Source organism: Dermacentor silvarum, chromosome 1, assembly GCF_013339745.2.
Source record: "Dermacentor silvarum isolate Dsil-2018 chromosome 1, BIME_Dsil_1.4, whole genome shotgun sequence".
NCBI classification, from domain to species: Eukaryota; Metazoa; Arthropoda; class Arachnida; order Ixodida; family Ixodidae; genus Dermacentor; species Dermacentor silvarum.
The window spans coordinates 39,285,636-39,298,501 of NC_051154.1; the positions used below are offsets into that span (position 1 = coordinate 39,285,636).

At 44.2% G+C, this 12,866-nt stretch overlaps 1 protein-coding gene across 1 annotated transcript in view; it reads right to left on the minus strand.

Moving 5' to 3' along the window:
* LOC119460871 (alpha-L-iduronidase) overlaps positions 1–8,608 on the minus strand; it is a 284,651-nt gene extending 276,043 nt beyond the window's left edge. The window contains exons 1-2 of the mRNA XM_037721986.2: positions 8,356–8,608; positions 5,381–5,518 (exon numbers count right to left, since the gene is read on the minus strand). Of these exons, the coding sequence (XP_037577914.1) occupies positions 5,381–5,518; positions 8,356–8,567 (350 nt within the window). The 5' untranslated portion in view covers positions 8,568–8,608. The remainder of the gene's footprint in view (positions 1–5,380; positions 5,519–8,355) is intronic.
* Positions 8,609–12,866: the final 4,258 nt, after the last annotated feature.

Below are 12,866 nucleotides of genomic sequence, written 5' to 3' on the forward strand. Positions count from 1 at the left end.
CTTTGACGTCTACGAAGACATCCAAGACAGCTTCGAGGAAAGTAATGGAACGCGTTTCGAGCCGTCTGGAAGACGATGACGATTTATTGGCATCCCCTTCGAAACGGGGTGGCAACAAATAGTGACCTAGCCTGCTTGATTTTATCAGGTATACTATACATGCTCTTTATTTAGCATTTTTGCATACATCTCATTATTTTTATTTTTCAAAAATTTACCTTGTACCGCTACCTATGATTTTAAGACATCAGGTCGTATCCATCTTTTCCCTGCTTTTTTTTTTTTTTTTTACCAGTACTCTAATCGTCTCTTGCTTATCTCTACAGCTGATCTGTTGATGTTTCCTTCCACTTTAAACCCAAGCGCTTCTGGGAGTGGCACGTTAACTACGGTTCTCACTGGGTGGATCCCGTCACATTCCATTAGGATGTGCTGAGTGGTCTCTGGATCTTTACTGCAGCATACACATGTCTCATCTAGTTCCGAATATTTGCTCCGGTATGTTTTGGTCCTTAGGCAACCGGCTCGAGCCTCAAATAGCAAGGCACTGCCCTTTGTGTTATCGTACAGATTTTCCCTTCTAATTTCTTTCTTCTCGTTCTTGTAAATCTCCATTGTCCTTTTCGTCTCCATTCTTTGCATCCAATTCACGGTCTCTATTTCTCTCACTTTCTTTCTGATGACACCTGGTTGTCTATTTAGCGTTTCGATTATCCTGAACTTGGTTGTCAACTTCCTTGACCTCTTCCTCCATTCTGTGTCCACGCTTTTCATGTAGAGATACTTGTGCACTTTAGCCGCCCATTTATTTTCATCCATGTTCCTGAGCCTTTCTTCAAAACTAATTTTGCTTTGTGCTTCTCTGACTTCAAAAGAGGCCCAACCCATGTCACCCTGCACTGCCTCATTTGTGGTATTACCGTGGGCTCCCAAAGCCAACCGGCCTACTGATCTTTGGTTAACTTCCAAACCCGCCAATATATCCGATTTTAAGCATATAATGGCATTTGCGAATGTTAGCGCTGGCACCATTACTCCTTTCCAGATTCCACGCACCACCTCATACTTATTGTGGCCCCACAGTGCTCTGTGTTTCATTATTGCTACATTCCGCTTCCCCTTTGTTTTCAGATTATCTTGGTGGTTGCTTGAGTAATTCTTTCCTTCGTTTATGTGTACGCCGAGGTACTTATATTGCTTCACTATGGGTATTACTTGCTGTTGAATTGACACCACGAAGTTACTCGTCTATTCATTAAACATCATAATTCCTGATTTCTCTGTGCTAAACTTAAGGCCTAGATTTGTCGCTGCATTCCCACAGATATTCGCAAGTATCTGTAAATCTTTTTTATTGTCCGCTAGTAGCACAATGTCGTCTGCTTACATCAATCCAGGGATCTTCTGTTGCACCATTTGTCCATTACGCATGTAGGATAAATCAAAACCTAATTCGCTGTTTTCCAGTCGTCTTTCTATACCCTTGACGTAAAGCGTGAACAGCAATGGTGACAGAGGGCATCCTTGCTTCAATCCTTGGTGAATTCCCACCATTTCATTTCCTTTTCGACCTTCCCATACCACTTGTACTTCGTTGTCTCTATATATCTCCCTCAGCAACTCCACGAAATCGTCATCTATGCCTTCGTATTGAAGAATATCCCACAACAATTCCCTGTCTACGTTGTCATAAGCTCCTTTAATATCTGGAAATGCTATCCATCAAGGTCTTTTCTGAGCTACTGAAATCTCTATGCACTCAGTTAGTACAAACATATTATCTTCTAAGCGTCTGCCTGGCCTGAACCCATTCTGTAGTTCCCCCAATACATCGTTTTTCTCCACCCACTTCGACAGTTCTAATTTTATGGCTTGCATTCCCATTCTATATATCACCGACGTTACTGTAACTGGACTGTACGAGCTCGTCTTATCCTTATCTCCTTTGCCTTTGTACATGAGATTCATCTTGCTTTCACACCATCCAACGGAATTTTCTTTGTTCTAATCACTTCCTCTATGGCGTTAGTCAGCAGTGCCTTGCTTTTTGGACCGAGGTTTTTGATTAGCTGTATTGGTATTTCATCGGGTCCTGCTGCCGTGTTGTTAGGGACATTTTCTGCTGCCTTTTTCCAATAAAAGCTTTCTATGCTAAATTTTGATCTCTCAGGCCTCTCTGTTGTTGCTGGATCTGTTGTCTGAACTACGCTTTTTCTCGTGCCGAAGTTATGCCTGATAACGTCTGTGATGTACCGCAACGCATCGTCTCCATCGTAGATGTTAGCGTCTTCATCCCTTATAGCCGTTTGTGAGTTTTTAGTTGCAGCTCCGAGTGCTTTTATATGGTTCCAGAATCTTTTTGGAGCGCCTTTGTTTCTTTTGTGAATGTTATGCACCCAACGTTCACTTGCGCATTTAATTTTCTCTTGCACGAGCTCACTCGCAACCCTTTTCTCGGTATGTATTCCATCTAAGGAGCACCTCTTCTTCTTGTAATCCCAACTTTTTGGCTTCTCGATGGGCCCTAGATGACTCTTTACGCTCTTCTATAGCTTGTTTAATTTCCTTGTTCCACCACTTACGTGGTTTCCTCTTTCCAATCCAACAATTTTTTTTTTTGCCGTGTCCGCCTTATTTCATGCTGCATAACGTCCACCAGTTCCTCATATTCCCAGACTGTTGTAGGAAAAGCCTCAATTTTCTTCTCTATGTTGCTTGCGATCTCTGTTATTTGCTCGTCATTCATTTTTAAAAACTCTGAGGCTATTGGTTCATGTTCTGCGTTGGTATCTCGCCCAAACTTTAATGCTAAACGTGTATGATCGCTTCCCAGGCTATTTTTTTTTTCATTTTCGTCTATTATCATTTGGTCTAGTTGTTCGTAGACCATGTCTGAGACTAAGGCGTAGTCGATACATGACTGCCTGTTTCCGCATTGCCACGTTACCTGTCCTTGACACTTATTCTCCCTGTTAACTACTATAAGGTTCTGTTCATCACACAGATCCAGCACTATAGAGCCGTTGTAATCAGTATATCCGTCTAAATCGTCCATGTGTGCGTTCATATCTCAAACTAATATCACCTGGCCCGATTTACTAAACTCATTAATATCGCTTCTAATTCAATCAATCAATTCCTTATTTTTTTCTCTGCTATCACTACCTGTCCATAGGTAAGCTACTCCCAGCCACGTCTTTTTACCTTGCCATGTGCCGCTAATCAATAAATGCTCTTTACATGTCTCGTTAACCCTTCGCCACTTCAGACCTCGCCTAATTAGTACGCCTACGCCTCCGCCTTTGCTTGACCCGTTCATTCTGCTGCACCCTTCCCATACAAAATTGTCAATAACAGGCAGCTGCTCCAAATCACGTAGATGCGTTTCGGTCAAGGCGTACACGCTAATCGCTTCATCATTCAGCTGCGTTTAAATTTCCAGCCATTTTTCTTGCTTGCGACTACATGTTAATGTAGCAAATTTTACCTTCTCTATTCTTATTCTTTCTGCGTCTTTTCCTGACTCCTGGTCGTCTAATTCTGCCCTTTACTGGTGTTTCGCTGCGTTCAATACTTAATCCTGCTTCCTGATTGCCTGGGGCCCGCCTAAAAAAGCTACAGCTCGCGCCGCGAATCGACGTCCGACCGGTGTTGCTACCCTTTCACTAAAATGTATCCCGTCACGCACAAAAGCGCCTTCGCGGCCTGCTCGGTGCAATTCTCGGTTGATGTCAATGACCGTAAAATTCATTGCTTTAGCCAAATTAATCTTAGTCCAAATTTCCTTGTTTACTGCAAGAACTTCCCTTTCAATTTCCTAACCCTGCCTTTCAACCTCTGGCGCCGTGCACACCGCGATTTGTACTTCCTTTGAAACATTCCGCAGGTCGGTGACCCCTTTGGCTATTTGTTTTGTGATCCCTGCCCCTCGTCAGTGCAGTACGTCATTCACTCCGCCCATTATCACCACGGTGGCAGGTCTTCTTTGGTCGTCCCATGTCAAGGTTACATGTACTCGCCACAGAGTCAACGAGAGTTGTTCCGCCCTCGCGGCAGCTCCGACCTTTATCTCCCCGGTGACGTCACGGCCAAGATGCGCCTCCACACTTGCCGGGGCGTGGCTGGTCGAAACCTGCCGAGCTGCTGCCGACGCCACCCGCGTTTCCCCGGCGCGAACGCGGGAAACGGGGAAACGCGGGCGGCGTCGGCAGCGGGAAACGGGGAAACGCGGGAGGCGTCGGCAGCAGCTCTGCGCGTTGCCTCGTTGGTGCTGCTACAATTTCTTTCTCTCTCTATCTCGCTCTCATTTTCTCTTTCCCTCTCCCAAGCATTGCGCGCGCCGCGCGCATGCTCTCCTTCCCTCTCCTTAACTCCCATGTCAAGGCAACGTGTGCACGGCACGGAGAGGAGGCGAGGCACACGCCGCTCCGCGAGGTGGTTGCTAGGAAACGCAGTGACGTCGTAGCTCGGCGAGGTTTTGCGGCAGGCGGCACTTTTTACGGTTAGCTAGAACAGTTTCGCTGTTAAAACTTCCTAAGCATATATCATTACCGCTTTGCTAACACGGACGCTGGGCCTTGCTCTAGCACTGTCGGGTTATTGCCATTGCCCTTACTTCACTGCCGACGTAATCGCGCTGACCTTCCGCTTCTTTTCAAACTCCTTCACGGTATCCTCACGGGCCCCGAACTCCTCAGTTGTATCATGTTTCGTAATCCGCGCAAGATCATCAGAGAATGCATAGACATTTCTATGTTCCTGCCTGTCATCACCAACACTCAACCGTCCACAGAATACAGAGTCTTTATAACGCTCACTTTCATGATCTTGATATTTTTCACGGCTCGCTGTCATTGTTCTTTTCCGAGCTTTGCGTTGTTGTGTCATAGTTTCACATTTTTTTCAACTTCCGTTCTCCTCCTTTTTCCTTTGTATTCATTTTGCGCCTTGTTACGTACTCTCTTCTTCTCAAGATTGTTATATTTATCCATTGTTTTGTTTTACTAATATTCCCCTGCGGGGTTTTTTTTTTATGTATGCGTGCGCCAGCAAGTAGACGTCATGGTTGATCCTGGGCACGGTGGCTTATTTATTTATTTATTTATTTATTTATTTATTTATTTATTTATTTATTTATTTATTTATTTATTTATTTATTTATTTATTTATTTATTTATTTATTTATTCATTCATTTATTTATTTATTTGTATAAGAGCTTTATGTTCGTACGACACAATGCCGGTCGGACGCGATGTTTCTGGCACTTGGCTTTGTACAAATGAAAGCGAATCTTGACCATGATACTCTCGGAAGCAGGAACCTGGCATTTCATACGATTTTTTTTAATGGCAGTTCACGCCATGCTGCCATGAAACTTACCTGGCATTCACAAGGTCAAGGAGCCAGTGCATCCTGACCTGGGTTGTCCCATACCCAGGAACGGAAGCGATGTATATCAAGTTCTGTTGCATGTCATCTCCCAAGAAGAATTCCGGGTCATTGTGCGGCTCAGGCGGGCTGCAATAAGCGTAAAATACGAAGAGCTTGCGTCACTTTTATTACGCTTCCTGAGGACAATTGGAACATCGGAAGCTTTTCCTCTTTCCGACATACGTCAGTCACAAGGAAGAAAAGTTCACGAAGTCTGCGAAGACTACCGCTAATTATTTCGTTAAAGTAGGAATCTTCTTAAGGGAACACGACTATATTCACTGAATATATAGTCTCCACACCGCTTTGGCTCACATCAGGGTTGCATGACGCAATTTAGTTGTTAAAGTGCGGGCAAAAGCGAACAGAAACCTTGCGGAGAATTGCGTGGGCGTTCTGCTTTTCCTTCACCCACAAACACATCCTTGAGTAATGCGGCACAAAACTATGTGATATTTTGTCGCTGACTTTAAGGACAAATGATCTTGAAACTGATGACGTTGGCAGAATTTTTCTACGAAGTGAACATGCCTTAAGTAATGACGAGCTATGCAATTCCGCAAAATGAATGGTATGTGCGTTTGCCTTACAAATAAGTGTTAATTTGTGAAATTTTATTCGTTAAGAAACTTATCGGCGGTTATCGCACAATTCCTGGCGTACGCCGCCAGCTCTGAATTCCAACCACAAAAGAACCTTTTTTTTTTTCTCAAATCCCCTGTTTTATATAATCAAAGATAGTCGGCGCCAAAACACCCAGTATAAATTTATTTTAAAGGGACACTATAAAATACGACTAAAATCAGTTTAGACTGGTGAGGTATTCTCCGAACACTGTTGTCACATTCATCTCGTTGAAACTGGTTCTCTCAACTGGTTCTCTCAACTGGTTCTCTCAACTCGTTCGCAAAGAATGGCCAGACGTTTCCTTTCTTCGATTTCACTCGGAAACCACGGCCCTGGCACGTCAGCGTTACTTGAGAGATCTCTGCGCATTTTCGGGCGTTTGGGCCAGTTTCGTGCTGACAACGTTCTGACGAGAGATCGTGTGAACATGGCGCCTGGCCCTTCGTTGCTGGCTCGGACGGGCCGACCCGGCACAAGCCACTTTTCCTGCACTCTACCAAGCGGGTCGGTCTTAAGTCAACCCACCCGTGTGCAGGCAGGTTGACTCAGCGCGACCAGCTTTACAAAGACCAGTAAATTCATGCGTGTATGTCGCGAAGCAGTGACTACAACGAACACGCTACTGGATTCTTCTCGGACTTGGTTATAGCGAGACTTTATTTGGACTACCGAAAAAGTCACAAAACAGGAATGCCAAGTTATACAGGCAAATCAGGCTTCTAGAATAGAATATTGACCGCTCATACTGTGAAGGGAGGATCGGCAAGTCAGGAAAGACGCCAAAACGAAAGACGGGGTGCCGACGCCGTCCTGAAGGTTACACACCAACTTGCCGTGACGTCATTAATTCTGACATCGTCTGCACGGGTGTAGTTAATAGATTGATCGGCAAAGAAGCACAACCTTGCATCCTGAATGAACGAAAGAATTAATCTACAAAGTTTCGAAAATTCTTACCGCGCCAAAAATATATCCAACACACAAGAAAATACGTTGAGAACCGTGACGTCATACCGACTGTATAACGGGGCTGGGGTCTTGGCGCTAAATTCAAAATAGGAAAACTTGGTCTCCATTTTCTCCAGTAATGTAATCGAACTTTTTCCAGCGAAATGAATGCAAATAGAGCTTTTAGGGGATACTTTATCAGTCTAAATTGATTTATTATTGCTCTTTATTGTTGTTCATAACGCAAACAGTTACTAAGCCCAATATATTGCGAAAGAGTGCTAACTTGGGCTGGTTGGTACATGCTGTAGCTAAATATAGCAGCTCGTTAGACAAATGGAAGAGAAAGGCAGAGGCTTCAGAGCTTCATCCGTTTCCTTCCGTTCATCCTGTGTCCCACGATATGTTACTCTATTTAGATACAACCCACTATATTACTGATATTACCACGCGTGTATTTTACTTGTTGCTGTCACCTCTAGTGAGCAAGACGCGCTTTCTCTATCAGAAACTTCGTAAACGTTGTCGCGAATTCAATATCGAGACAAAGTCTGTCGTATCGGATTGTACGCACCGGACGAACATTGTAGCGCATTTTCGAATCTACGCGAGCACCACTCACTGCTGTGGGATTGTACGATCGAACGGTCTTGAGCAGTGGTTTCGACGACCACTGACCGTGCTCCCCGCTAAATATCGTTGTCACTTAAGTGTTGCCCTACTTTTTGGGCACAAGTTCACCCATAGATATTTCGATTATTTCAGTCATTTATCTGGTAGTGCCCGTTTAGCTAACCTCCAAGGCCCATTTATACCGTACTTATTCAAAATTTAATTCAGATTATGTGGTCTCACTATCCCACAGCAACACATATGGGCTATGAGAGACGGCCGTATGTGGGAGGCTCCAGCATTAATTCCGATCACCTGCATGAGCTTCTTTAACCTGCACACAACTCTCAGTATGAAAGCGTTTTGGCAATCTGCACCCATCAGAATGCGCTGCCGCGGTAAAGTGCTTATTCGGAGCTCCTTCAACTCACGTCATGTGAACGTGTATAGCGCGCTATCAAAATTTCAGTGCTTTCCCTCACTTTCATTTTATCTTCCTCTCTCTCAGAGCCTGGGTGATATCTCATCGTGCGCTTATCGAAATAAGGGCGACATCAGAGTGCTCGAACTCATTCGCGTAGAACAGAACATTGGAGATTTCACTGCTGCTGTTTGTATCAGCAAAATGAATAGAGAAGTAGCGTTTAGAGGGTTGCTACTCGCGCCGCACGAAATGTCAGTAAATCTGCTTCGCTATACAACTCAGATGCGAACAAGTCGCGCACATGCATACATACCAGAAGCCGGTGCTTTTCCAGAAGGGCTTCACTACACCAACAACGTCAGAAGCGTTCACGAAAACTTGGAAGCTCTTTGAAGTTGTCTGTTTCGGTGCATCTAGCCTTCTCACGTACAGTATGTCGGAGTCCAGGCAGGTCGACTCGGTTACGATCGCTTTGCAAAGGAGCAACACAACCACCGCGAGCATCTCGACTCCCTCTGTGCACATGAGTGCGGACGCTGGGCCGGAAACACCGGACCCACAACACACGCGGGCGGTTATCAGGGCAGATAAACTGGTCCAGTGCACTCTATCTCAGTCGACAGGAAAAGTGGCAACACTCCCATTATATTGTGTGCTGCTCTATCTAGGAGTGAGTACAGAGCCGTCAATATCTGGAGCAGCTCTTGTTGCTCAAGTGCCTGAGCATTTCCACAAGTGATATCACGAAACGCGCTTTTTGTAATGCGCGTTTTTCGAAACGAGCGCTCTTCGGTTGTAAACAGTGCGGTTTGTTTGTACGCGACGCACCACTCACGCCACATAATTTGACTTTGCTCGCTACCGATCCCAACGAAGTACACGTTACGGGCGTCCTCCACCGCAAAACGCCATATATAAAGGCCAGCACGTCCGTAGTGTCATCTTCTGAGAGCTGAATTGGTTCATCATTTTCTTGCTCGACCTTGAGGCATCAGGCGCACTCCGGTTTGCTCAGCCTATGGTCGCTATCACAACTGCAACAAGGGTCGGGGCAGGCTAGAAGGACAAGCATTGGGGGCACTCGCTGGAAGGGGCCCCACTATACCACTATACTCAAAGCACGATACGCGCCGAGGAGAACCAAAAGAAAACACGCAATAAGCCACGTACGATAACGGTACCAGCAACAATTGAAGGAAATACATTACTCGGCGCCACAAGCCTCTATACTCAAAGCCATATCTTGGCTTCTCGATCCGTCGGATGTAGACGTCATCCAAGCGCACTCCTGTTTTTGCCGCCGCATTCTGTCGCTATTGACTTTTGTAGAAATATATAGGGGTAGGGCTCGGATAACCTTGCCTATTTCTCAAGCTCGTAAACATACCATTTCATTGAGCATAACAAAGGTTAAATACGCTACAAAACTTTTTGTTACATATATCCGTACACATCAAATATACAGTTGGTCGCGGTAAGCGCAATTGGTATTTAAAGTGTTTCAAAGAGAAATTAAAATTATGGGGTTTTACACGCCAAAACCACGATCTGATTATGAGGCACGTCGTAGTGGGGGACTCCGGAAATTTGGACCACCAGGGGTTCTTTAACGTGCACCTATAATTCTAAGTACACGGGTGTTTTCGCATTTCGCCCCCATCGAAACGTGTTCGCCATTAACACGGGCGCGCAATGAGGCGCCTCCGTAACCTGACATAAGACGGGCTAACCTAACCTGAAACCACTTTTTAGGCTGATATTTTTTTTTATTTATTGAGTACTGCTAGCCTGAATTCTAGGCCTTAAGCAAATTAAGCAAATATGTCACCACTATAGCTCTCTCAAGAAGAGAATGGAGCTATACGTTCCCACAGATCACATTACGTCAATGAGTCGATCTGTACATGTTTTAAAGTCAGCAGCAACAAATCTGGTTCGACTTTTGGATAGCACCGAAGCTCACAAAGGCGACGCCCAGCCTCCACTGCACGAGCCTGCGTACACCAAACGCACCATTTATGTAGTATTTTTGTATCGATTAAACAAAATGTCAATGCATTGTTGCAGTAAGCAGAATGCTACAGTATACATATGTGGCATACCATAAGTAGAGTGTACTATAATACACTCTACCATAAGGCCCAAGTGCACACCAACGCCTACCAATGGCTGATAGGAGACCACTTAAAGGAACGTTTCAAAGTAAACCGAAATACGCATTGCGTAGTAGTATATGGCGTTTCCCTCGCGCTCTGTTTCCAGTAGCTGACGGGCAACAAGCAGCTTTGTCAACCCTTTCCTCGGCTTCCCGAACAATCGATGCCGTTCGCGGCTGGATCACTTCAATTTAGACTCCGGAAGCTTGACCGCGGCATTCATCGCGCGTCCCACATTGCCTTCTCTAGCTGGCGACAAAGGTGATAGCTGTTAAGGCGTTAAACTAGCGCCTACCCTATATATTCAAAAAATCCGCAAGCGCCGTAACCTCTTATCGGATTTCATTTGAGATATGACAATTGTCAGATATTGTAATTACGGCGTGTAAAGTTTTTTTTTTTTTTTTTTTCCAACATAACAGCCTTCTGTCTACGTGTATATACGGCGAGCACGCTAGAAGTCATGAGGCGAAAAGTGGTTTTGCGCACTGGTGCGCTCTAGTTTTGATCGGCGAGAACCTCCTCTCTGGACTGTACTGCGTAAGTACAAAGGCATGCGCGACAGCTTCAACTATGCTTTTGCGCGGGGGTTCACGCGCACAGTCCAGAGGGCATTATGGCGACGGCCAGGGCGTTCTCGTCGACAAGGTGCATACTTGCAATCACGACCATGTAACCAAAGGTTAAACGATGTTCCACCGGTCAACGAACGTTTACGCTCAATCAATCTCCGATTGTTCCAACGACCTTCATACATATAAGAACGAAGAAGTTAGCGTTTTGGTCGGGGTTTTTCATAATGTATTATCTTGCGCAAAGAGGAGAAATTGTCATGCCTAAACATTCCTCGCGAGTGGCGCATGGTCTCCAAGTTGGCGCTGCCTTCCCTTGAGTTTACGCGGATGAAGTTTTCACAAATTAAAATTAAATTCTGGGGTTGAGCGTGCCAAAACCACGATTTCATTATGAGACACGCCGTATTAGGGACTCCTGATTAATTTTGACCACCCGGGGTTCTTTAACGTGCACCCAATGCACGGTACGACCGGTATTTTGACCACCCGGGGTTCTTTAACGTGCACCCTTTTTTTTTTTTTTTTTTTTTTGCGCGGCCGGGATTCGATCCCGCGCCGTCGGGCTTAGTAGCGCAACACAAAAGCCACTACACCAGCACGGCAGGTACGAGTTTTTGTCTTTCCTCTTTCCCGACATTGTGCGACATTTTGGTTGACAGTCGGCGTCTGTGTTGTCCTTGTGGTTCCGTCTTGTATAGGAGCACCTGAGCTAAATCGTTTTCTTAGGTATTGTGTGCGTCAGTCTGGTTTGTATTTCCCACCATAATTTTGGAATATTAGGTCTTATCTCAAAATTTTCTGTGGTGTAGTTCTCTACGAGTACCACTATTTGCCCCATTTTTACAACGGGACTGCCAGTGTTCTTTTTACACTTAAACATAGGCCAGAATGCTGTGTTTTTTTTTTTCTTTTTAGTGTGGTTTTGTAAGGCTGACGCATAACATTGCAGTGCACATATATTTGTGCACATTCATATGAATCTACTTTCAGGCTTCAGTATTCAACCATTTAATGTGCACTGCTGGAACAGAAGGTGCTCCTGCAGTTTTAATGCGAAGCTTTCTTGCATTAGTTAAGCTTGTTTTTTTCGGGTGCCAACTCCAGTAGAGTCTGCCACTGATTTTTTTCCCCTCACGTTTCGTACATTAGCACCACCAGCTTGACCCGAGAAGTGCATTGGCAGCTACAGTTTGTGTGTTGCAAGTTCTAGTCTGAAGCATGTATGCAGACTGTTCTATAGTCTGAAGTGTCTATGGTATGAAGCATGTATCTAGTCTCAAATGCAATAAACATTTAAAACAAATGACTTTCTGGTTGTAGTGCCAGTTTTTTTTTTTTTTTTCCACTGCATTTACTGTAATCCTTAATGCCTACAGTACAGTTCTCTAGAACTTCAGTGAAGTACAAGCACTTTACACACGTCAACATAGGATTTATAGAGATTTGTCTTTTGGTCCTGTAAAGCAACTGCAAAGAAATGTTCCAAAGAAATTCATCTTTAGCATCTTTAACAGAACTCCATAGAAACGTTCTATAGAAATTTGTCTTTACGATATTAAAAGGAACTCCATAGAGATGTTCTATAGAATTGTCTTCAGAGTTCCTATAAGAACGCGGTGGCCAAATAACTTTTGGAACTCTATAGGAAAATTCTATAAGCAGTAAAAAATAAACACATTGGAATTCTATCGAACAAGTTCAAAAGACTTTCTAAAAAAAACACATTAAAAATTTTTGTATATGTGGCAGCATGACAAAAAAGAGGTGATAAGTCACAGCCATACTATTACGTTTGAAAAGAGGTAACATTCTTATGGTTGTGATGCTTTGACTGTTTCTTTGTTACGCCTGGAGGTAACACGAGGGAAATCAACGTTACAGGAGCAATATACAGGGGGTACTATCATGGACCAAGACTTAAAAATATGCAAATGCCACATAACTGGACAGAACCAAGGTAATGTTGTTTGCCATCGCTTGGAGATACTCGGATTATTTTTTGCATTCCGCTTAATTACGTAAGTAGTCTTAGTTAATTAATCAAGTTCTTAAATACTATAATTAGACGAAAAGTGTCAATGAGAAAATTCTAG